Raw genomic sequence first — 27143 nt, forward strand, 5'->3', positions numbered from 1 at the left:
AAGCTAAGGACCCACGATCCGCGTTTCTCTAACAGGGCTGCAAAAGAGGGGTTTGAGCAGTATGAGGCATGGCTACAATGGGTGATCTGTTTGGTATTTTGAAAAAAAACTTGACAGACGTGTTTTATATAGGTATGGCCCTACAATATATTTTTAAATATAGCATGATAGGTCCACTTTAACTCTGGTTTACTTTTCTAAATAAGAAACTAATGTCAAATGATGGCAATTTTAGTAGGACAACAAGACACTAACAGTATCAAATACTTTGTAAACTTGCAAGACTTTACATTTTTGAATACATATTTTTAATCACACCATCAGTTATTTTACAACATGATCAGGTTAATTGCATATGTTGTTATAAGAAGCAGCTTTTGATGGCAGCATGGTGGCCTTAATATGATTTTGGCAGTTAGCTTGTATGTTGTTGGCTAATGCTATGAGCTTTATAAACAGCTGAGGGGCAGGTAGCTGTAGAATATGTTGGTGTGTTTGTTGGCCCAGGAAGTCGATACTAAAGAAAACATAAAACACTTTAACTCATATTAAAATCTATCAGAATAAAAATGATGACATAAGAACACTGATTATGCCGTTTTGTAATAAAGTGTCACTGGATGTCACTATTGCTCTGTAAACAGTTCATTTATCCTGATTGTACCTGAGGTATCATGATGTGTTCTTCCCTTTACAGTCTATGGTTCTTCCATTGGCCGATGACTCCTTATGTAATTGGAGAAAATAAAACTACTAATAACTTTTCATGAAAAAAAAGAACACCGAATTTCGATGAAATAATTTGATGATGATGCTGATGATGATGGTGTAGATGTGATTGTTTCATTCTTATTACCTGCATCTGAATCACTGACCCACGCAAATTAAGCCACTTTTAAATGAACAGTGTAAATGAAGGCAAATATGTACATTGGGATCCCGGAAGTCGTCCAGTTTGGATCCTGCTTGGCTGAATGTTGCCTTTAAGGGCCTTAGGAATAATTAGATTATCTTCAATAGATAGAGAATTTAGAACAAATTGTATTCAACGCAAATATTTTAGGTCAATATATCTGAAACAGTTAATTCATTTAAATTACCTTGTTAAAATATGTCTATTTTATTTATTTCAGCAATACGTTTTTTATTTCCTTTTCATTTAACAACATTATCTATTTTTTGTTAGTTTATTTTGGAGTATTTTATTAATTTTACCATCTAACTGATGTTTATTTGTTTGTTTCCATATGTAAATCCCTTTTTTGTATGCGTATCATTATTAATATTATTTTATTATTATAGTTATTATTGTGTTATACAATTATTATCAGTTTTCTTTTTACTCTTGTTACCTTGTTGTTGAGATCATTGTGAAGTTTGTGTCTTTTGTTTTTTCTATTGCCTATAAATGATGAAGTTCGATATAAATGTATTTACAATACAAATAATTCATTTTTAAAAAATTACGATTTATAAAATGTACAGCAATGTGTTCCTCAGTTGCACCACATGTCAATTTTAACAAAAACAACATCATGAATAAGCATTACCCATGTTAAAAACATAAAAAAACAACAACAGCAGCTATTTTTGAAATGACATTCCCTTTGCATGTGGAAATTCCGAGCAGCCCCTGAACGCAGCAGGAACAGAGCGGTGGATGAGGGAGATTATCCTCCTTTACTGCGACTGTTAACCTGCTGTTAACACGGATCCTAACAGGAGGTGTTGGTTTGTGACACAACATGGGAAACGCCGACACCAAACTGCACTTCAGGAAAGCGGTGATACAGCTCACAACCAAAACACAGGTCAGTTATTTAAAAAGAAAAAACTAACGTCGCTTGTGTTTTAAATTCAGCTTGTGGAGATAAAGTTAGAGTGCCAGATGGTAACCTTAACTGAAGCCTCAATGACACAAAGTGGAAGGGAAGTCAAGTAAACACTTCAGTCAGTTTACAAATGAAGATGTCCTGACATAATATACATACATTTCGTGAAATAGCCTATAGATATTCTCCTCTGTATTTGTGGAATTTCAAGAGACTGTCAAAAGGCAGATTGGCCCTATTTGTGTACTGAGTCCTTCACCTGTTTTGTTTGTTTTGTGAAATTATCCTTAAATAACTTGAACATGTGACATGTGATTGTTAAATGTTGAATTGAATTAGTTTTCCTGCAGGCAGCAAGTGTTTCCCTCGCAGGTGCATTTAAGGTGGAACTAACTAGATGAAGTTGATAAGGATCTACTACAGACTCTGCACTCAGGCCTGTTTTTAGTGTTAGACAATAGATTAATCGAGTTACCTTCAAGTAAAAGAAAAATACATCTGTGATAGTAGGCTTACATGTATTCGGTTTTTTGGACAAACCAAAGAATGTTGACATTTTCTGAATGTTTAGGACTAATCGATTAATCACTTACTCAATAAATAACCGACTGATTATTTGGTATTGAAAAGTATCCTTAGTTGGTTGCTTGTGTTTTTTGTGTCCTACATAATTATTCTCTTTATGTTAAATACAGAACCAATTATATGTAGAATGTAATGTATGACTGTCATGTTGGAAAAGCAAACATTATCTACTACAGCTGTCATATACATGTAGTGGAGTACAAGTACAATATTTATCTGAGAAGTATTTAGATAAAATGAATATAAAAGTATCAGTAGAAGTAGCTTGTACTTAAAAGCAGTACTCGCATAGACTTTATAGGGTTTAAGACAACATCAAGTCAGAGACAAATAGGACAAAAGAACAGTAAACAAAAGGGATAAATACACTAAGGTTAATAAATAATAAAGGTTTTAAAATAAAAAGACACATATTCCGTTTTCTTCTGAATAGCTGATTCGAGAAAACTGTACTCAATAATAGGTGCACAGTAATGAGCAGTATAAAATGATGATTCTCCAGACTGAGATCATGATACGCACACACAAAGAATGACTTTTTGTCCTCTCCTGCAGCCTGTAGAAGCCACAGACGATGCCTTCTGGGATCAGTTCTGGGCCGACACCTCCACCACGGTCCAGGATGTGTTCGCTCTGGTTCCGGCCGCAGAGATCAGAGCTGTGAGAGAGGAGTCTCCATCCAACCTGGCAACCCTCTGCTACAAGGTAACGTGCATTCATCAGGATGGGGAGGAGATGTAAATGATGGTTTTTCAGTATGTATCCAGTCAGAGATGTCCTGGACTCAAATATACAAGTCATTTTCTGGAATTTTGAGACAATATGTTTTTATAGCATCTCAAAAATCAAGTTTCAATACATTTCCCTACCTAACAAAAGTGTGTTGTCTTGTTGTCAGAGTCACAGGAATGCTGCGGTTTGTTCACACACTTTACACGTTACACACATCACTGTTTGTAAAGGTCAAAGGTTATTTGAGTAAAGAAGATGGGGTGTTCTGTGTAGACCTGGCTGACAAATAAAATGTTCAACAAAAGGAACAAATAGGCAGTAAGACAGGATAACCTACATTTCTTAGAGCAAGGAACAGTTGGACATTGAAATCTTTAATCCCTTAATGTCAAGTTTTACTTTTAGAAGCTTTGTTGTTGTTATTCCACTCTGTCTAACAGTATCATGTAATGTACTCTATATTCTCTTTCAGTTTGATTAAGCTCACTATGAACTATTAATGATTTTTGAACTGAGTGAAATATTGAATCCCAAAACTCTGTGTTTCTCATAGCCGCACCATCTTGTAAAACAGGGGTATTTCTGATGTCTTGTGTGCCATTTTAGACACACTTCCCAAAACATGTTGCTGTTATATGTTGTATATTTTCAAACATAGGAATATCTACTAGAATTTGACATAAATATCTGTGGGATTGAACAATGTTTGTCTGCATGGTTTTTTTAATGACTTCTCACCACCAAACGCTGCTGTCTTTGTTAACCAGAACCAACAAATTAAATATAATCTTCTTTTAGGGAAGATAGGTCTAGAAATGTCAGTTGCCTGCAAGGCTCACCATTATCACATCAATTTAAAATGAAGTCAAATTAACTTTGGAGATATGTGTATGACACCTGTTCAAGGTAGGGGGCACAGGATGGAGAGAATATTGATGTTGAACACAGAATCTTACAAAATAAATATATCGTAATTGAAATCATAAATGTATAGACACCTGACTTTATAGTATTGTTCTGGTTTTAAGTTATGTGTTTTTCTCCCTCAGGCAGTAGAGAGGTTGGTGCAGGGTGCTGACTCCGGCTGCCCCTCAGAGAAAGAGCGTCAGATCGTCCTGAACTGCACCCGCCTGCTCACACGCATCCTGCCCTACATCTTTGAAGACGCTGACTGGAGAGGCTTCTTCTGGTCCACCGTGCCCGGGGCCGGTCGAGCGGGGGTACGACTCACACTGACACTCAATCTGTTCCAGGAAGTAATGCTGAGCAGAAACACTCTTGTATAATTCTTGCACTTTCTGGTGTGTTTCCTGTTTGACGCTTAGTCTGCCTCCTGTCTGATCGGAGGATATGAGGAGGGGGAAGCTCCAGAACTGAAAGGTCTTCAGGCTGTTAACTGCATCATTAATGATTTCACATTGAAGCTTGTGAGAGATTCAGTCCTGGGAGGGGACTGTAATAGGAAAGTTATGCATTGAGGAAGCAATAATCAAACAAAAATCACAAACCTGTGTGTGTGCGGGTTAAAAGGGTAAATGGATTACATTTTATATAGCCCTTTTCCAGTGTTTGCAGCTCTTCAACATGCTTTTTACATATTTTTGACTTTTTTTTATCAAGTCAGCAGTCACCCACATTCATACAGAGGCAGTTTGTCAGGGAGACAAACACTCACTCACTTTCACACACCTATGGCCAGGCCAATTTGGGCTTTAGAATCTTGCCCAAGGACACAGCAAGATGTTGACTGCAGGTGTTAGGGATCTAACTTCCGACCTTACGACTGGGGTATGACCTCTCTACCTCTACCAGTGCACTTGTGTATTATCAGTTTTCATACTGGTCAGGTTTTGGTCTAGAGTGTGTGGATGAAGCAAAGTAAAATATTGCTAATTTAACAGCTGGCTAGTTAGCTATCTATCTAATTGCCACATAAAGTTCCCTTAATAGCGCTCAGAGAATACCCATATAACGTGCTTTGCTCACAATAATTGCAGTCCCAAGCCCGTGATGTGTTTCTGGATCGCAGTGTTATGCTTCACCAGTGATCAGTTGGTGGCAAACACTCACATTGTTTGGCGGGGAAGAAGAAATAGAAGATGACGGCTCCCAAATAAACAGTGCATGTCTCAAAATTCACATAATTTGCAAATGTTTTACGAGAAAGGGAATACTAAATCCAAGCAGTAGAAATCTTCAGATCTTTGGGAAAATAACAAGCCTTGATGTTTTTATTGGTTGATTTAATTAACAAAAGAACAACGAATCAAAATTGTACCGTTAAACTTATTCTCAGAGGGAAATGTATAAATCTTCTGCTGCCTTTCCAAACTTGCAGCTGAACCTGAAGGAGAACAGCAGTCAGAGAAATCCTATCCCGCTGCAGACAGTTTGCAGAGTTCAATCCGTCCGCAGCCCCTCAGCTTTACACACATCAGAGGATTTGAGATTAGCACGTATAATAATCCACAATGGTTAGAAGTGATGGACAGAGCAGGATCTGTAAAATGAGACGGTTGCTGCTGTCGACGTCAGTGTCTGAAACCCACCCCTCCCTCCAGCCTCCCTCCCCCCTCATCTCTCCCTCACCTCTGCCTCATCTCTGCCTCCTGACGGCTGCTGGTTCTCTGGTTACCTGTACGACCAGGGACCCACCATCCAAACACTGCCCATATTGTCTGTCCCCCCCGATCCCTCCTCCTGGCCATGCAATGGTTGAATTAAAAGGGATTGAATGTCCCTTAATTACAGTGTTGGACTGGAGTAAAGTGCAGAGCTGCAGCAGTTGGAACAGAATAATGGGTTGTTGGTAGTTGTATGAAATCAGTTTGTGGTTCTGTGGGAGAAATTGCTATTGATTTGATTTGTTGGGAACAAAAGTGAAACATTTAGATTTTATAGTAGGGGCGGTCGCGATATCAGATTTTCCCCACATACATATTGTGGTCAAAGGAATTCACGATGACTATATACCATAATACAGGGCTGCCAACACTCACGCATTGAGCGTGAGAGTCACGCAATTAACCCCATATCTCACGCACTCACGCCACACTTGCCTTTCCTCACGCTAAGTTTTCGTCCAACATAAATGTATATAAAAATGGATTGAAGGAACAGCAAACCGAGCGGTCTACGAAATGAGACGGTCTTCTGGCTTAGTTCAGTAAAGTTGGAACGATATTGGGAGATTCAGATTTCACGGATCAATAACTCATGAACAAAAGGTTATTCAGACACAAATGACGTCTCCTAAGTACCGTGGTAAGGTTGACAACGAACTACAATCACATTTTGATTTTAAAAAAAGCCAATACGCGCCGTCCTCCGAGCTGGGCACATTACATTGGTCTCTATCCGCAGCCGGAGAAGAAACGAGTGCTCAGGGACCGTCTGCAAAGTGCAACTCCGAAAAAAGAGAATACAATAATATTCAATCACTATTATACAGCTTATTACTACCAAACTCACCACACACATTAATAGTCTCCTGGTGGTCATACTACAGCAGAGAGGTTTGAAGAATATGCTTTTGAATAATTTTGGGGAATATTTATAATGTAAAATCTTAAATAAATATGGCATCATCTTAAATAACTTTACTATTATACAGTATATTTCTACCAAACTCACTATTTGCATTGTTGTTGTTAGCATCTGGTAAGCTAGCTGCGCTAACGGATATAAGCTGTTTCTCAAACAATGAGAGGGAGAGCTCTGTCCTGTCAGACTGAGAGAGATAACTACAGCTCAGTGGGGTAAGGGACTCTGTCTCTGTTTAGATAGTTAACTTTAGTCTAGTTATCTCAGTGGGTCTTAAACGTTTTGGTCACCATTTATGAGAATACATGAAAAACAGTTATGAAATACTATATGACAGTAAAACAAGAATACAGTTTAAAAGGGGAGTGATTTGTAAAATATCCATAAAGAAAAATAAAATCTGTTTACAGTGCTGTTTCATATGGGTGTTGAGAGATGTATCCTTAAATTCATTTTGCTCACAAAATGCACCAGGTCTATGCATTTAACTTCAATGTTTAAAAAACAATCTTCCCCCCACTTATAAAATAGCACTTTACCTCTGCTTACACCTATATGCCATTTTATATGCTGTGAGCTGATTATCGAGCCTTCATTGTAAGAGTCGCGGGTACACTGTGTATGTGCGTATTCCACTGGAGCGCCCGGTACATTAATGGGAAACCCTAGTTTGTACATGTTCAATACATTTGTAACACTGTACACATGAACGTTTCTTTTTTCGGTTCACCAAAAAAAATCTCACTCCAAGTTGAACTCAAATGTTGGCGGCCCTGCATAATATCAATAGAACATTTTGAAAACATTTTTTTTAATTGCTATCAGTCATATTCATTTTTAACTTGAGGGTTAGATGAGAATATTGATACCACTCTGAAGTCTGTATGATACATTTGAAGCTGTAGCAAGCAACCAATTAGCTTAGCAGAAAGACTGTAAACACAGGGAGACTGCTAGCTTGGCTTGGTCAGTAGCTAACTACAAACACCTCTCAAGCTTAAGTATTAATGGTATTAACCAGGTAAAACTAATTTGTCAAATCTTTACACTAACATATATGTTTTTTTTGCAACAATGTATTGGGGAGACGAAGTGATAAGGTATCTGTTTGCCTTGTCTTTGTGCTAGGCTAAACTAAAAGTTTTCTGGACGTGGCTAAGCTTTCAGATACTAGACTCATTTCAATATTTTCATCGAAACTCTCGAGATTACATATCTCTATGCATATATCTTATTACATTTTACTGTTAAAACTGTTTACTTTGACTGAAATAGCAATATGAATGCAGGTTGTTTACTTGTTATTAGTAATTTAAGTAGTGTTGCTACTTTACTGTTGAGGAATGATCTTAAGTAATACTTTCTTGTTTCACCACAAATCACCACATTCTTAATGTGGTGTCTATAATAGCAAAACTACAAATGAGACATCTTCTATCTCCTCTCTTTGTCCTCCAGCATTTGGATGAAGATGGTATTGATGATGAATCGAGGCCGCTGGCTGAATCCCTGCTGCTGGCCATCTCTGACCTGCTCTTCTGTCCAGATTTCACCGCTCAGAGCCACAAGAAGAACAGCCCGGTGAGTGCACACTACCCTTCTATATTACACAGCCACTCAAGTGTGGCAGACGTTCAGCTGTGGCCTGATTATCCCTCAGTGCAGCTGGACGCAAACACCTGCCAATATTCAGAATCTAATCAAGGAGAACCAAAGCTTTGCATCAGACTTGTTCATTATCCGTGAATGACATTTCTGCAGAACATGTGTTGGTCTCAAAAGAACAATAGTCAACATTATGTGTCATTTTTATGTTCCAATCAATCCAATCCAATCAAACTTTATTTATATAGCACTTTAAAACCTTCAGACCAAAGTGCTACAGAGAGACACATCAAATATAAAATCACACAGCTCAGCTCACAAAACATAAGATAAATACATTTAAAATAAAAGATAGAAACACAAAACAAACCAGAATAAACGTAACAAGTGCAAAATAAAAAACATAAAAACAGCCATATAATAAAAACAATAGACAGATGAAAGCAAATAAAAGCAACAATCTACTTGTTTACTAATACGAATGCTAAGGAGAAAAGGTGGGTTTCAAGACAGGATTTAAAAACAGACAGTGTGGGCGCCTGTCTGATAAGCAAGGGCAGGTCGTTCCACAGTTTAGGTGCGGCAGCAGAGAGAGCACGGTCCCCTCTGTGCTTAGACTTACTTTTTGGCACCCTCAGGAGCAACTGATCAGTTGACCTGAGAGTGTGAGTGGGCGTGTAGCTTTCTAACAGCTCAGAGAGGTAGGGCGGGGCCAGGCCACTGACGGCTTTAAAAGTAAATAAAAGAGTTTTAAAATGAATCCTCGAAAGAACGGGCAGCCAGTGGAGTGAAGATAAAATGTGCTCGTGTTTGCGTGTGCCAGTTAGTAGCCGTGTTGCTGCATTTTGCACCATCTGCAGGCGAGCAAGGGAGGATGCACTTATCCCAATATGTAGTGCATTACAATAAATTAATCCAAGCGGGAGCTGACGAAGGCATGGATTACCGTTTCAAAAATGTCACTATGTATAAATGGCTTTATTTTGGCTGCCTGAGGTGGAAGAAGCTGTTTTTAACAACTGCCTTGATCTGGCTGTCCAGCTTGAGTTCAGGGTCCATCTTTATCCCAAGATGTGTGATGGTAGGCCTGGTGAAGTGGCCCAAGGATCCTAGGTCTACAGTATGCGAGTGGTCCGAGGGGCACCAAAAAACATAACTTCGGTTTTGTCATCATTTAATTTTAAAAAGTTGCATGACATCCAGGACTTAATGTCTTCAAGGCAGTTTAACAGTGGTTTAACTGAATATGAGTCGTTCTTTTTAAGTGGCACATATATTTGGCATGAAAAGTGATACCGTGCTTCCTAAGAATGGACAAGAGGGAGCAAATACAGGGAGAATAACAGGGGGCCTAACACTGAGCCCTGTGGAACCCCTCAAAGGAGAGGAGCAGACGAGGACTCAGAGTCCCCAAGGCTGACGCAGAAAGTCCTACCAGTCAGATACGACCTAAACCATTAGAGGGCTTTGCCCCTAATGCACACCCACTGCTCCAAACGAGCTATCAGGATCTCATGGTCCACTGTATCAAAAGTGGCCGTTAGATCAAGGAGTAAAAGGATAATTCAGGGCTCGACATTAAGGACTGCCCGATGGCCCGGGGCCATCTAGTATTTAGCTCGGGCAATGAAGCCTCACCTGCTGGTTGCCCGATCGGGCAATCTATTATGCCAGTATCATGGAGCTCGCGGATCCAGTAATGAGTGACCCGACAACTAAACATATCTATAACTAGTTTAGGTAGTTTGAGAGGTAATTAAAATAGCTACGTGTGATATTCTAACCTGAAGTGTGTGTTTTGTCCGCTCACCGCTGCATGTGATCATGCAGAGCTGCATGTTGACTCGTCAGCAGCAGCTGATCTCTCTCTCCTGTCAGATTAGACTTCACCGGCGTTTATGTCCATATTGATCAGATCCAGCTAGTTCTAGCTAATGATAAGACTACCTGCTTATTAAAGGACACCTAAACAATAAGTGTCGCTTTGCAACTGTATGAGGCCACAAAGTATAGCGCAGTATTATGCATTTGTTTACATGCCCACCAGAACCCCGAGGCATTACCAACAGATCAACGCACAATCAACCCATACAGGACATCTCTTTCTCCACATTAAGTGTTAGACATTAGAATTGACTATTCTTGTCTGTCACATACTCTTCTTGCCTGTCACATAAGTGGTGCAACTGAATTATTTTGACCGAAGAGATTTAGATTCGCCGGGTAACAGGAACTTTGACGTCGCCATTTTGTGTGCTTCGCGGATACGCTCGGCTCCTCTCGACTGCTGTTCGACTGCTTCTCGGGTCTGCTCGGTCAGCTTCCGGATGAGGAGGCATTCGTTCGACCAATTTACAGTAGATAACATTACAAACATTTTTAACAGGGGCCATAATAGTGTAAATAATGTTTGTTTTTGGCAGTTACAACTGAATGTAATGTTTTCTACTTTTTTACATCTGGGAAGGCATTTGCCTTCATCAGATGGAAAGTGTCTTGACCAACAACTTAAGTATTTATTATAGCTATGCAGGGCATGCAAGCAAGCAAACACAAACTAGAACAAACAAACAAGTGAAATTTAAGAATAAAATTGAAATTGTACAATATGATATTGTGGTGGTTCAGTCTAGAGAATGCACCAGACAGCATCTAAGACCTGCAAAAATCTAAATTTTCTAGGGGGAGGCCCCCCAAACCCTTCGTGCCATTTCGTCTGCGCGCATTTTTCAGGGGTAATCTCTATTGGGCTCAGGGCCATCTGTAAATAAAATCCTTAATGTCATGTACTGGTTAATGCATTCTGTTGTCAAAAGGATATCATTAAAAACTCTTAAATGAGCTGATTCCGTGCTGTGCAAGGTTTTAAAACCAGCTTGGAAGACCTCGAGTACCTTATGCTCTTCCAGAAAAGCGAGAAGTTGACTGTAAACAATCTTCTTTAGGATTTTGGACATAAAAGGCCATTTGGAAATGGGCCTAAAGTTTGCAAGAACTGTGGGATCCAGACTAGGTTTCTTAATAAGTGCTTGTACAACTGCATGTTTCCAATTTTCCAGAACAACCCCTGTGAGCAGACTGCTGTTAAAAACATCAAGAACAAAAGGTCCTACAGTGTGGAATACCTCTTTAAAAAAATCGAGCAGGGACAGGGTCGATTGGAGAACCAGAGGGCTTTATTTTGGAGACAATCTCCTGCACAGAGGACAGAGTCATAGGCGCCAAACGGTCAAAAACAGCAAAGCAGGGAGCAGAGACAGAGGTGTCGTTTGATGGAGCAGTGATTTGAGTCCTAGTTGAAGTGACTTTATTAATAAAAAATTGAAGAGAATGTTCACAGACTGCAGGGGATGTTTTATTGTCTGAAACAGTACACAAGGTTTGTGACAGTTTAAAAGAATGATGTCAGAGAAATGATTTCTTTTTGCCTCTTTCACAGTTGTCTGATAGAGATGCCAACACTGCATCAGCATTTTAAAAGAGACTTGTAGTTGTCCTTGTTCCATCTTCTTTCAGCTCTACGGCATTCACGTTGGGCAGCCCGAGTCGTGTCATTTAGCCAAGGCTCGGATTTAGTTTTGGGTTGCCTTGTTTTTAATGGAGCCACAGTGTCCATAGCAGCTTTACATGTGGAGTGAAACCATAAGCTAAGCTCCTCCGTAGTGTTAGACATAGGCTCATGGATAACACCGTTTTCATGATTAAACACGGCCGAGAACTGACCAGCAGTGTAAGTGTTAATGATACGAGATAGCCGGGCAGCAGCGTGCGGTTTGACAGTAGTAGAGGCAAGTGTAAAATCAAAGAAAACAGGCATATGATCAGAGAAAACAGCGTCACATATGTCCAAGTTAAGAACAGGCAAACCATATGATAAAAAAATATCAAGTGTGTGTCCGCGTTCTTGCGTGGGGCCAGACACATACTGAACAAGAAAAAAAGAGTCTACGAGGTTTAAAAATTCCTTTGCCATAGGTTTCTCAGGACAACACACATGGATATTAAAATCTCCAACAATAAGGACACGGTCATATTTCGGCAATCAGATCAATATCAATCTCATTTTTGACATTTAACACAGAACCAGGGCTGCTGGATTATGGGGAAATTCTGATTATTTCGAAGACACTTAATTTTTTACTTTAAACGCCCTCTGTGATAATGAGATTCTAATTATTTAGGAACGATTACCAAAAATAAAGTCTAGTGCAAACAAGCTTGTGCTTTAGCATGCATAAATACAGTGGTTGTATAGAATTTAATGGTGATGATGACCCAGTTAAAAAGTCAGTGTAAGTATACTGAAAGCAGAAAAAGGCACAACTGTACTCTGAACCTGTTAATTTGCTAAGGTTGACCGATTTACAGAAAATTACTAAATGCAATTATTTCAATGATAATGCAAATGTAATATTATTTACAATATTAGAAAGTTTGCTCATTTTGCATCATTATTCTCTTTATCATTGAAAAATAAGTTGAAATGATCACGTTTCGGTTTTCTTGAAGAGTTCTGTATCAAACAACTATGTTTTGTCAAGTCCGTATATGATTGGTCCGCATCTCCATAATACTTCATAGTATATTCACACATTTCACAAATATAGCACTATTTGCGAATTGAGTATTCCACTAATCTTTAATGCAATTTCAATACAATAAAGATTCTGCATCGCATACTGTAGAGATGAAGCCCTAGCAAATACATTTAAATTGATATCAATGCTCCCATTTAACTTGCAAACAAGTATTCTCCAAGATTTGCAATGGTCCTTCAAGAGTCTTTCCACAGAGGGAGGAATACACCTTTCTTTATGTGTTAGCCCTTAAGCTACAACAATGTCAATGCCTTTATGTAAAAGGCTAGTCCCTGTTATTGAGCCCTGAGGCGGTACAGTCACTGTTCTTATCTCCGCACAATCTTCAGTAGCTGGAGTTAATGAGTGACTCTCCCTGAGACAGAGGGGGGAGGAGTGGCCATGTTTGTCAACTGGGCTGAGGAGAGGAGGGTGGACATGTCTTAATTGTGCTGAGCAAACATGTGTGGTGCTGGAGAGCATAGGAGGTGGCAGGAAGTGTAAGCTCTGCTGCAGGTCTTAAAGGTACCCTATTATACGGTTTACCCTCAATATATTATAGTTCTCAGTTATATACAAAACACATGTCTCTGAAGTGTTTGGTTCGTAATACCAAACAGATCATTTCAGCATCCCATAATCCCCTCTGTTTCAGCCCTGTTTCCAAAGTGCTGATTCTCTGTCTGTTACTTCAGATGAAAATAAGGAGCTACTCCCCACGCCCCTCTGAGAGAGATTTGGTTAAAAAGAACAAAATTGTGCTCTACGAGGAGATTCAGGTGATAAGGGTGGGGGGGGGGGTTACCTGCTTACCTGGTTACACAAGCCAAAAAAACGTTATGACATCATAAAGTGGCCAAAATCTGATCAGCTCATTTTCAGACAGGTCTTTATATAAATAGATCAGGACAAAAAGGGAAATAATCTTTTTATCTGAAACTTTCAGAATCTCTTTACACAGAGGGGACACATGTTGATGAAGAAAATACATGACAAAGTGGATTTTGTATAATAGGTGACCTTTAACCTCTCCATGGTCGGAGCACTCATCACACCTCTCAGTCAGCCACCCCGAGAAAGCATTCAAAATGCCCAGCGGCTGTCGTCTGTTCCCACCTGCTTCTGTGACCTGTGGAGCATGCACACACAGAAACCTGGCTTAGGGTTAGTTTTCACTTTCCAGTATAGATGTGGTGATTTCAAGGTGATAAGGCATATGTGTTAAAGAGTCAATACACCCAAAATACCAAGAACTGGACACATTTTAAAAAGATAAAGCCTTGGCGTGAGAGCCACAGATTCAAATATATATTTTTGGTAGTGTTAGATCTCATTCATAGTCATTTTGTGGCTCTTTCTGCATTTGTTTGAAGATAGGTTTCTGTTGTTTTACTCATATTCTGTTACTTTTTGGGAATTGTGCATCTCTTGGTAGTCATTTTGTTTCTCTTCATGATCTTTTTGAGTCTCTGTTTGGTTGTTCTGCATGTCATTGTAGTCATTTTCTCTCTTTTGTTAGTAGTTTGCATCACTTTTCTCTGTTTTTGCGTTTCTTTGTGGTCGTATTTCATCTCTTGTTGGTTGTTTGATGTCTTTTCTTGGTATTTTTCTTTCTCTTTTAGGATGTTTTGCATGTCTTTGTTATCCCTTTTAGCATCTCTTTGTGGTTGTATTCTTTTACATTTTGCATCTTGTTGGTAGTTTTTGTTCAATTTTGTAAAATGTGTTGTTAGTATGTCTTTTTTTTGTTTTATGTTAGCTTCTCCCCAGTTAAATACTGGATTCTTTTAATTCCTTCAATATTCTTAAATCATCGAGATTATACAATTAGATTTCCCCTAAAAAGTATGAATTTGACAAAGATGTAGTTTTCGAATCACAATCCAAAATCACAAAATGGATGCTTCCTGGGTTTGCATCATCACCAGTGAATTTCCGTGTGGTCTGGCAGGGTGCCCTTTGTCGTCAGTTTACTTATAGAGAACAACGGCAGCACCTTGTCCATCTATAAATGACACTGTAGTTATCGGTGCTGAGGTGGCACATGCTGATATTGTCAGCTTAGTCCTCTTGTAGATTCCCATGATGTAAAGTAGGTGTGAACACAGTCCCACTGTCTGTAGCTGTGAAATGTGGCCCTTTGCAAATATTGATGTAACCTGATATTGCTCTATGGCTCTGAATAAGAAGTGAGTCCACAGTTAAAAAATGTAGTTCAGTGTTTTTGGCTGAAAACCTATTGTTTCCTGTTCTCCTTGTTGTAATTGAATGAAATGGAGCAGGTGCTTCCTTTTGTGTAGACCCCTCTTTAGGATATTGTGTGTGTTTGAGAGTCCAGACATCTCCTCAATTTCTAATATCTATTCATTCTAACAGAATTAGGTCATTTCGCTTCCCAATGTTTATTATAACAGAGAGCCTACAGATATTTCCATCATTGCATATTCTCTTAATTCTGTTTTCCCAGAGTTTAAGACAGTGTTTCTCCAAGTGGGGGGCGCAGAGACCAGGAGGAAAAATACTTGTGACAACAACAAAAAAGTATAGATTTGAAAATAATATGCTACAGTACAAGTACGTCTGGGTCTCAGAAAAAACACTTCTGGTGCTAGCGAGCTACGCTAACGGATATAAGGATTTTTTCAACAACAAGGTGGAGGAGAGTCCTCTCCCGAGTCCTCTCAGACTGAGAGGCTCAGTGAACTAAAGGACTCTCTGTGTTTAGATAGTTCACTTTAGTCGAAGTTATCTCAGTGGGTCTAAAACGGTTTGGAGTCACGATTAATGTAAACAATTATTTCCGAGGCACACGTTTATATGATCGTTATAGTTAGAAAAAAACAAGAGAATAAATGAAAAACAGGTATGAAATACTATATGACAGTAAAACAAGAATAAAGTTTAAAAGGGTGATTTGTAAAATATCCATAAAGAAAAAGTACATGTGATTACAGTTCTGTTTCATATGGATGTTGAGAGATGTATCCGTAGATCTCTTCATTTGGCTCTCAAAGTGCACCAGATTGATGCTTTTAACTTCAACATTTAAAAAAAAATCTTCCTGGGGGAGCTTGCCCCCGGACCCCCCTATGTGAGGTCCACAAACCACCTATAAAAATAGCACCCCTGCTTACAACTATATGACGTGAGCTGATTATCCAGCCTTCATTGTAACAGTCGCGGGTACGTTGTGTATTTGCGTGGGGAGTGTTGCAGTATAAAATTCAACCGTAGCGCCCGGTGCATTAATGGGAAACCCTAAATGTTTGAGCACCCTCTATGAAACGTCAAGCTACCCCACAGCACCCCCAAAAGAAATCTCTGGCGCCGCCACTGAGCCTGCAACCCCGTTTTGAAGAAGTCTGCAGTGCCTAACAGGCTCATTGCAGCCACTAATGCAGCCAGACTCGTCTGGTCTTCAACCTTCCTAAATTCTCCCACACCACGCCGCTCCTCCGCTCCCTTCACTGGCTTCCAGTAACTGCTAGAATCCACCTCAAGACACTGGTACTTGCGTACCATGCTGCGAATGGATCTGGCCCTTCCTACATCCAGGACATGGTTAAACCGTACATCCCAGCACGTGCACTCCGCTCTGCATCAGCCAAACAGCTCGCTGCACCCGCACTGCGAGGGGGGCCCAAGTTCCCATCAGCAAAAACACATGGGTTTGCTATCCTGGCTCCAAAATGGTGGAATGAGCTCCCCATTGACGCCAGGACAGCAGAAAGCTTACACATCTTCCGGCGCAGACTGAAAACTCATCTCTTTCGACTCCACTTCAAGCGATAGAATTACAAACAAAGCACTTATAAACTAATAAAGGACTGGCTTATCTAAAGCCAGTTGAGTAGCACTTGAAATGTTTTAGCTCTATGAAACCTGATGTATTTATATGATTCTGTTTTCTTCAAGTTTGTATTTTGTTGGTCGAATGCACTTATTGTAAGTCGCTTTGGATAAAAGCGTCAGCTACTGTAAATGCAATGAAATGTAATGTAAGACACACCTTTTGCCAAATATCAGCATTTTCTTTCTTTTCATTTTTTTGCAAAGTGGCAAAGTATTATAACTTATTGTTCTAGCAAAGGGATTGCACAATTGTATTATGTATTATTTTTTTGGAGCACACAGACTTATGGAGCATTGTTTTATTATCAATGTTCTAGCAAAGGTATTTTTAAAGTTTTTTTTAAAGGAATGCTCACGTTCATATTGGTATTTTTTAATAAATGTTTTACGTGACGATTTGTGTTGGGGGTGCCAAAGGGGGGGCCTGACAGAAAAAGTTTGTGAACAACTGGTTTAAGGTGATGCCTTCAAGTTCCTCCAAAAGTACATTTACAATATAGAGAAGTTTGATCCGTAAAGGATGTTTTAAGTTCTGCTTATTGGTTTTATTTACTAGCCGATACAGTCCAGGTATATTGTATGCCAATACTGAATACACATTTTTCTATAATAAATACAATGATATAAATGAATAAGTTGATCAAAATAGTGTGAGTGCTTCAAGGCTTGGTTGTAATGACTTAAATTATAAATCAATTATCAAAAATGGTATGGCAGCCTAAATGAGAACATCAACAAAATGTTTATGCCTTTGTCATTGTCAGGTTGTCCTTGACGTGATGATCATTATTCTTTGCTCTGCTCTCTGCTGCAGGACACAGCCGAGGACATTCGCTCCATAGACAGCTGCGAGTACATCTGGGAGGCCGGGGTGGGCTTCGCTCAGTCCCCTCCTCTGAACTACATCCACGACATCAACAGGTGAGACTGCAGCTCAGCAGGGACTGTGGAGAACTTACTTTTAGTTGTCTTGTTCATGTCAATTAAAAATAAATGTGGTAGAAAGGTTTGCAATCAAAACCGTCCATAACAATTGGGTAACTTGTTTTTGTTATTTGACATATCAACACAACCAAGTCTGATGGCATTTTACCTGAAGGTGGGACAACAGCGACATGATGAATTTAAATGGCCGTCACCCTGGATTCATTGTCCTCCAAATACATCGCTACCATCAGCCAATCTGAAAAATCATGCTAAAACTTGTTACAAGAAATAATAAGTCAAATGGTACCAAATATATGTTTGTGGTAGTTTATAATAAACCTGGTTGAAGGGGTTGTCTACCAGAGAGCACTGACAGGTCTTTTTTTCAAATCGGTCGGGCTATAGTACAAAAGCTTCCTGGTAAATGTTTAAATAACATTGATTTATTTTTGTTTTCTTGTCTGTTCAGGACAGAGCTGCTGAAGCTGCTCCTCACCTGTCTCTCTGAGGCCATGTACCTCCCCCCCTCCTCTGAGAGTAAGAACCCAAACCCCTGGGTGACCTTCTTCTGCTCCTCAGAAAACAGGTGACACAAACACACACATCCTCAACATGTGCATAAAGTGAGGCACCCTAAAATCATCTTTAGTGCAGCTTCTTCTAGAGATACTATCGGAAAGATAACATTGTTTTTGCAAATGTACTACTAGTCTATGACAGTTGTTCATAGATTTACCTTTTTGGAACAATAATAACTGTAAATATATACTTTATACAGGAAATATTTTGTAAAATGTTGATACAAAAATCTGTCAAATAAATTGGCTGCAAACTTGGTTTTTCTTGGGCACATTGAATTGCCATTTTTAAATATATATCCATATATTTATGAATAGGAGTGATATCTACAAATAAGTATTTTGTATCTATGAACTCATAACAAATTAATACAAAAGAAACACACATATATCCAGAGTTAAAAAAGTGAATGGAAGAGATTTAATTCACTTTTTTCCAAATGGTTTAATAATCCTGTCTTTGACTATTGATAAAAGTGTTTTCTTTTTCTAAAAATAATGGAACGCTTTTAAACTTGACCAAGATATGTCCACACAGGAGACATTTTAAGAGAAAAATAACAGTCAAAAACAGAGGAAGATAAAAATAGAACTATGAAATTCCCCAGTGGGAAAAGCGTCCTTGAACATGTCTCACCCTCTGCCATGCATTACCCCACACTATGTGACATGTAGCCCCTCTGAAGAGCCCCTTGCTCTGAACACACTGATAGCCCTCCATGCCCCTGACCTCCACCTGTCCTTCACTGCCCCCCCCCCCCCCCCCCCCAGACATGCCCTGCCTCTGTTCACCTCCCTGCTCAACGTGGTGTGTGCCTACGACCCCGTGGGCTACGGCATCCCCTACAACCACCTGCTGTTCTCCGACCACCGGGAGCAGCTGGTGGAGCAGGCGGTGCAGATCCTGATCGTCACCCTGGAGCACGAGGCCGGATCGGCCACAGGCTCCGCCCTCCAGGCCCTGGGCACCTCCGCAGCCCCCTCAGAGGTGGAGGAGCAGGAGGTGAGAGGGGGATCATTTTTATTATTAGAATAATCGTTTACTGATTCAGAGTTTAAAATCATGTATTTGTTCTTTTTTCAGCCAGCGGGACCCGATAACCTCTTTGTGAATTATCTCTCCCGGATACACAGAGAAGAGGTAAATTATGGATGTGCCAATCAGATTTCAGATATCAATAATGGCTTGATATGGCCAATACACTATCGTAGGAAAAATCATAATCTGACATGACCCATTAGTCTATGTCCAGTATTTTAAACTCAAATTACTTACATTTCCTTGATTATAATTTTTTTACATTTACATGTCTTTTACCTGATGCTTTTATCCAATGCGGCTTAAATACTTTTTAACACCGTGGACATGCCTACAGTATAGGAGGAGCAATTTGGTGTTAAGTATCTTGCCCAAGGACAGTTAAAGGTGGGGTATGTAATTTATTTCAGAAACACTTTTTGTTATATTCCATGGAATGCTCTTAACATCCCGATAGAAATGAATATATGAAATGCTTTGACCATAAATCCATACAAAAAATTCATCTGTGGAAGCCGTAGTGCTGTAAAAAGCACGAACAATCATTTTAGGCGGCCCGGCTAAATTAACTGGATGGCCTACCTGCCTGTCAGCCTTCCATCTGTGCACAAACTTATCTCGTGCCCTCATTGGTCATGTGCGCGTTCGTGTGTGTTGGAGGAGGGGCTTTGTAAGGAAGTAGCAGATTTTCTCCGGCTGTGTATTTTCAAATTCTAGCGCACTCGAGCTGGTTTCTCCAAAATTACCTACCCCACCTTTAAGTTTAATTTTGATTGTTTCCTTGGTGCTAAAACCTGCTGCTAAAAAGTTCAATGTGTGGAAAAGTTTTAAATAAAAGAAGCAGCAGTATTCCATAACTAACATATTGTGTGCTGTGGCAAGGCAAGTTAATTTATATAGCGCATTTCAACACAAGGTAATTCAAAGTACGTTACAAAAAACAATAAAAGCATTCAAATATAGTGCAACAAAAACACATCATATAGACTTTCAATCTTCCTGACCTTCCATGTCAGAGAACATTGGCTAGTCTTAACTCTTATCAGCTGTGGGTCGACAGATCAGCACGTCTATGTTATGTGACTATATTTTGGAGAATATAATCTGACCCGAGGAGAGAGATGTCACCTACTTTTATGCTCCCTACAATAGAAATACAATGTTAGATCAGAGTATACAACATCTGAGCTTTGAATATATTTGAATAAATGTTATACCAATAGACAGGAATCTGATCAAATAATTCAAATGAAAGAGTAATATTACACCGTCCAAAACTATTTAACAGCCTACAATATCATCTAATTCTCTGTTCATCAGGACTTAAGTTTTATCCTGAAGGGTCTGGGGCGGCTGATGAACAACCCTCTGGTGCAGACCTACCTGCCCCGCTCCACCAAGAAGATCCAGTTCCATCAGGAGCTGCTCATCCTCTTCTGGAAGTTCTGTGACTTCAACAAGGTGTGGAGCACGGTTCATCTGAATGATGCTAAAGCTACAAGATGGAGCAACTTTAGCAATGAACACCGAAAATATAGTGGTGTCATTGAAGGCTGCACGATTTGGAAAAAAATAAGTAGTTGCTATAATTCTGACTGATATTGCAATATGCAATATGTAGGATTTATTTTAAGTTTGTAGAACACTGTTTTTAGGTCACGACTTCTCTGCAGCACCACAGTACCTCATTCAGATATTTTCAGATATTTTGCCTTTACCAAATATTGCGATTAATGTGATTTGCGATTTTGCACTAATCCAAATTGGGATTTAAATTTTTGTTTTTTATTATGTCAACATAACTTTTGTCTCTTTTGCCTTAATATACTAGCAGCATCGCTTAAATACGCCACATAATATCAAAGCGATTTCCGAAAGTGGCGGATTTAGGATTGAAGGAGATCCGGGGCTTAGCCCAAGAGTTGTTGGGGGGTGCAGGGGTAGACTACTATTTTTTTACAACTGGGGGATGGACCGAACATCCTTTTTAGGGGGGTCGTCGCCTCCTTTAGGGGGTTCCGGGGGCATGCTCCCCCGGGAAGATTTTTTTTAAAATATTGAAGTTAAAAGCATCAATCTGGTGCATTTTGAGAGCAACATTAAGCCTACCTTAATAATACCTTAAAGCGGACAAAAGGCACTGGAGAACACTTATTAATTAACACCCTTTAATGAAGCAAACTAATGCCTTAACTCACTCAAATACAGTCGTTTACTTATTTCGGTGAAACGAATGTGCGTAGAATTTTAAAGAATGCGGATAGTCTCACCTTGATTCTGGCGCATTGCTTATTGTTTATAGACCTATTCTCATCCACCATCTTTGTTTGTGACGTAAAGAGTGTTAGATTCACGCTTCTGAATCGGACACTCTGAGTGGATGCAGTCGCAGCCAATCGGAGTCTGATTCAGAGGGTTGCCTGTCAGTTCCGTTCTCTGTCAGTTCCTTTGCTATGGTTCCGTTGTTAAGTGTACTGAAACGAGAGCCGGTATAATACCAAAACAATATAAAAATTGGAATACGTTATTTTAGTGTCTTAAAGGTAGACTGAGGTATGAAGGGTTAACGTTACATCTTAGGGTAATTTTTAGTCATGTTCTGTATACATACTAAACATATAAGGGTATAATTAGTGTGGTTACTCCATGTTTACTAGCTATAACATTAACGTTACATCACTCTTTTTCACTTCTTACTCAGTCAGCCAGACTACAGATATCACCATTAGATTCACAAACCTGAAACATCATCCATTTCTTCACTGCTGGTGATGACATTATTGTTAGCTGCTGATACTGCTGCTTCTGCAGCTTGTGGCGCCTTTTTCAATGAAAATAACTTTCTCATATCCATAACTTTATAGGCTATTAGCTTAAAACTCGTCAGGCACTAGCAGAGCCATATGGCGCTGGGCACTATGGATCACTCCTTCTTCAGGGCAGGGAAGGCTATGCAGTACGCAGGCTACTGTCCCGCAGAAGCTGCCTCTCTGGTGGACTCCGGTACTGCACATTACTCCCGAGACGTTTTTTTTTTTTTAAGTGAAACATCCGGGGCTTTTCAGAAAACATCCAGGGCTTGAGCCCAAGTAGCCACCCCCTAGCGCCGCCACTGATTTCCGACAAAGCCCTGTTTTAAAATAAAGCTCTGAAATTCATCATCACATGTAGTTCTTGATGTGAGGGAGTAAGATGGATGAATATGTAAACTCAGGTGTGTTTGTGTGTTTTAGAAATTCCTGTTCTTCGTGCTGAAGAGCAGCGACGTGTTGGACGTGCTGGTTCCCATCCTCTTCAGCCTAAATGATGCCAGAGCAGATCCGTGTGAGTCTCAGGGCTTACTTATATTTGCACATGCATATTGAGGTGAGTGCTAACTTGCATAGATGGTTGTTTTATCACCTGAATAATCTGTCTTTTTATACGCGTGTTTGCAGCTCGTGTGGGCCTCATGCACATCGGCGTGTTCATCCTGCTGCTGCTGAGCGGGGAGAGGAACTTCGGTGTGCGTCTGAACAAGCCGTTCACTCTGCACGTCCCCATGGACATCCCTATCTTCACAGGGACCCACGCAGACCTGCTCATTGTTGTAAGACATGTAATGTTAGAGGAGAGTTCATATTCTTTATTTAAAAACACTTCGCCCCAAACAGATTAGTTGTATACCAATTACATTCAAGTTACCTTGAATTCTTTTTTTTCATTAATGAAATTCTAAAAACAAAAATGATTTTCCAAATTAATTTGTGAAAAAGTTTATACACAACATTTATTTACAAAGTCTCACACAAATCATGCTATATATTCCATGTGTCATTTTGACTCTTGTTTTTTATGTCATGTTTTTTTTCTAAAGGAGCTCTATAAATAAAGTTATTGGATTAATAATAGTAATAATATAACATTTATATATATTACTGCTGTTGTTTATAATAATAATAATAATAAATACTAAAAGTATGACTAGAGTTCTGCTGTCTGTTCAACATTTTCTCTCTCTGTTTTATTTTGGTATTATTATTATTATGTGATCACATTTTATTTGATTATTTTTAGATCTTCCACAAGATCACCACCAGTGGACACCAGCGTCTGCAGCCTCTGTTTGACTGCCTTCTTACAATCATAGTGAACAGTGAGGACCACAAAGGAAATGTCGTGCCCTAATGGCTTGATCTCAGAACTGCAGAGAAATATTCTGCGTAATTTTGACTTTTTTTTTGCCCTCTACAGTTTCACCTTATCTGAAGAGCCTGTCCATGGTGGCGGCCAACAAGCTGCTCCACCTCCTGGAGGCTTTCACTACCCCCTGGTTCCTCTTCTCCTCGCGAGAGAACCACCACCTCGTCTTCTTCCTGCTCGAGGTCTTCAACAACATCATCCAGTATCAGTTTGATGGTGAAAAAATAGACAATATAGTGGCGGTTTATTAAATATACCACGTTCCTAGGCCGCTTCGTCTGAAAGGATATTGGAAAAGTCCTGACTTGTGCCGTTAAAATTCGCAACATTTGTGAAAAACCCACTCACGAGTGACGGGTGAAACTTGAAAGTAAATATAGTATAGTAAAGTAAAACGGAAGCATAAGGTGAACAAAGTAGGTCCAAGTACAAAGCCTTGCGGAACTCCATGTCTAACTTTTGTTTGCATGGAGGATTAAATTATCCGTACAAACTGAGACCGTTAAAAATAGTTATAAGTAGGACTTAAACCAGCTCCTTTTGTTTCTACATGTTTTCTGTCATGTTAACATCAACAAATATAAAAATCCCCTAATATGAAAATCAGTTATGTGGCTCTTTCAAACTCCTGACTAAATCTCGCTCACAGGTAACTCCAACCTTGTGTATGCCATCATCCGGAAGCGTAATGTTTTCCACCAGCTGGCCAACCTGCCGTCCGACACGGCATCTATTCAGAGGGTTTTGCAGAAGAAGAAGAAGTCTGGGATCTCCAGGACAAACTCCATAGAGGCAGAGTCCATAGAGAGGAGCAGACCTGCTGATTCTGTTGAGCTGGGAACACTCAAAGCCAGCTTAGTGGCCACTCCAGGTGAGAAAGGAGACTGTACAGTCATTTACAGAGGAAACATTCCCAGTTGACGAACTTGCATTAGAATATTACCTTTGTATTACAGTATCTGCAACATCCTTTTTTTACATATCAGAGTCATTTGTGGGGAATTTGGATATCTCATTTTCGCCACATTGAAAAAAATAAATGTCTCCATGTTTTTACAAATAATCATATCGGTCTTTAAATGATATATAGACAACCACTCTTTTTTGTTTCTTTGTATTCTTTTAGGGTTTCCTTGTTTTTCATATTCATTGTGAGTCTCTCTCTCTGTCTATTTTGTTCATTATTATTATTATTATTATTCTGGATCCCCATTGAAATCAGTTGTAACAGCTGTGAATTCAAGTTGTCAAATGTGCCCCATGAAGGTTTAAGAAAAAAATTCAGAGCCACCTTTCAAGCCTTGAAAGAGCTGAAGATTGTAATACTCAACTACCAATATTTATTTGAGCAATTCTCTTTTCCTCTGCAATTCAAAAAAAGAATGTTTTTATCCGTTAGGAATTGATAAGATAACGGCGAAGTCCCAGGTGAGTGTGGACGGCACCATGATCACCGTGCCTACCTCTGACTCTCCTGCTGACACCAGTGCTGTGGGCGGAGCCAGCGACACAGAGTCCAACTCAGAGAGAGACCACGAGGTACATCACACTTCACATCACTCTATCTTACTGTTTTTCTTACTGCAGCTAAAGTTAAAGTCCTGTGCTTTTATTTTATAATCAGGCATACCATTCAGAGTCGGAAGCAGCGAGGAGTCAGTTATCAAGTGCATCATCATCATCAGCAGCAGCCTGGAGCGCTAACACAGACTGGGTTAGTGGAAGTGTTTTCTACTTTTTACTATTCCTTCTATTTGTATTTATTAAACTCATCATGCTGCTTGTGTGTTCTCAGGTGTTGTCATGGAAAGCCAAACTTCCTCTACAGACCATCATGAGGCTGTTACAGGTACTGGTGCCTCAGGTGGAGAAGATTTGCATTGACAAGTAAGAATTGATACACGTATTAATCTCAGAAGCATTTACTGACCTATTTTAAAAGAGGTAAATGGCCAGTTTAGTGCCATCTTTTTCAGTCATGTTCGCTCTTGCTAATCATTCTAACAAACCAGTTATCATTCTGGTAACATAACTGTATTTTAGCAGCAAACTGCTTTTGCTGCTAAAATAAATCATGCTCTCGGTGCTAGATTCTCCCAGGGAACTAGGGGTTTTGGAAAAAACCTTTGCATGAACATTTTAATTTAATGATTAATCAATCATCAAAATGTCTGTCAATTCACTAATGGATTATCCCCTTATTGTTGCATCTCTTATGATGAATGTTTAAGCAATCAGTTACCTATTTGCAGATCAAGCAGATACACAGCAACTGATTATTATAGGTCCAGTATTTACAGTCGTTTAGCTTTGTTTTAGTTTCAACAAACTCCTAAGAGAAATACCTGCCTCTTCAGATGCTAAATTATCCACTTTCTTCACTAGTTACTTGCTATATTTGTTGTGTTTGGTGTTGGTCAGGTAGTCTAAATAATGTGTTCATAAGATCTTAAACCAAAACTTTTATGTTGTTAAATGGTAAACCAAAGAAATGGGCTGAAAAACACCAACATGTACGGCTCTGAAAAACTGCAATACTGGTCAAAATCCTTTCATCACTGCAACCCCTTTGATATCACACCATAATTAGTGCAGTTTTAATGATTCAGATTAGTTATTATATATTGTTGTCATCATCAGGGGTTTGACAGACGAGTCAGAAATCCTGAAGTTCCTTCAGCACGGCACGCTGGTCGGCCTCCTGCCCGTCCCTCATCCCATCCTCATCAGGAAGTACCAGGCCAACGCTGGCACGGCCATGTGGTTCCGCACCTACATGTGGGGGGTCATCTACTTACGGTAAACAAACATGAATATAAGCCTGTATGAAACCTCTTTATTTTACGTGTTATATTTTGGTGCAATCTACGGAGCCCCTGAGAGGCATGTGAGAAAAATGAAATGTGAGTAATTTATTTCTATGATCTAAAAATGTCTCTCTCCTGTGTTCATGATGTACAAACTGGGAGAGGGGAAACAGATGCCAGGGTCATTTATCAAAGTTATTTATTTTTGATTTATGATAACAGGTTGGACAATTTTTTTTTTCTTTTGTCAGGATTAAATGTTGGTTTTTGTGATACTGTTCGGCCACAAGAGGCTGATGTTCAATCATACTTTTTTTTCTAAATAAGAATAAAAGTATCTATGTTTATTTCTACGTGAGCTTAAATATCTCTCCAAAATGTTATCACAAGCTACATAATTTATATCAAATTCACCGATATTTTTAAAGCAACCTGAAAGCTTATTCTGAAAAAAACGTTATTTCCCACCTGTTCTTCAGTCATAAACACATAGAGAGACAAATAGATTTGACTTGTTTCTCTATCCTGATTTTTGTTACTACAGCAATGTGGATCCTCCCATTTGGTACGACACGGACATCCGGCTCTTTGAGATCCAGAGGATTTAGAGCAGCTGTTGAAGGTGTTCACTTTGTTCTCTTCACACACTCACCAACAACAGGATCTGCTGGTTTCCTGACACCTGAACTTTGCTCAGAAGAAACAATTCAAACTCTCTGGTGCTATTTGAAACAAGCAGAGATCATCTTGTACTTCATTCCTGCCAATTTTCAGGTTTCAGATAAAAAGACAGAATGTTTTAATGTGTCAAAACATACTATGCATCATATACAATCACTGTCATTAACATTGCCAAATCGTCATTAAATCTCACAAAATCAGGA

At 39.4% G+C, this 27143-nt stretch overlaps 1 protein-coding gene across 2 annotated transcripts; it reads left to right on the forward strand.

The window, feature by feature from the left end:
* The first annotated feature begins 1636 nt into the window (after window positions 1-1636).
* On the forward strand, window positions 1637-27139 carry hid1b (HID1 domain containing b). 2 transcript variants are annotated; one of them, XM_079658567.1, is made up of 19 exons: window positions 1637-1811; window positions 2973-3122; window positions 4199-4369; window positions 8151-8273; window positions 17541-17647; window positions 18123-18239; window positions 19003-19234; window positions 19316-19372; window positions 20591-20731; window positions 22504-22594; window positions 22708-22859; window positions 23327-23405; window positions 23504-23668; window positions 24102-24323; window positions 24834-24991; window positions 25077-25166; window positions 25248-25339; window positions 26093-26251; window positions 26804-27139. In XM_079658567.1, exons 1-19 carry the CDS (start codon window positions 1746-1748, stop codon window positions 26865-26867), a joined length of 2436 nt encoding a protein of 811 aa, XP_079514693.1. In that variant the 5' UTR covers window positions 1637-1745; the 3' UTR covers window positions 26868-27139. The 2 variants fall into 2 exon arrangements, with proteins under 2 accessions (XP_079514693.1, XP_079514694.1); XM_079658568.1 differs by having other exon boundaries at window positions 24852-24991.
* The last annotated feature ends 4 nt before the right edge of the window (window positions 27140-27143 follow it).

This window comes from Notothenia rossii (assembly GCF_949606895.1).
Source record: "Notothenia rossii genome assembly, chromosome: 11".
NCBI classification, from domain to species: domain Eukaryota; kingdom Metazoa; phylum Chordata; class Actinopteri; order Perciformes; family Nototheniidae; genus Notothenia; species Notothenia rossii.

Coding starts and splice junctions, on each gene's coding strand:
- hid1b (XM_079658567.1), top strand. CDS start 1,746: ATGGGAAACGCCGACACCAAACTGCACTTCAGGAAAGCGGTGATACAG. Junction 20,732..22,503: donor AGTTCTGTGACTTCAACAAG/GTGTGGAGCACG, acceptor TGTGTGTTTTAG/AAATTCCTGTTCTTCGTGCT. Junction 24,992..25,076: donor ACTCAGAGAGAGACCACGAG/GTACATCACACT, acceptor TTTTATAATCAG/GCATACCATTCAGAGTCGGA.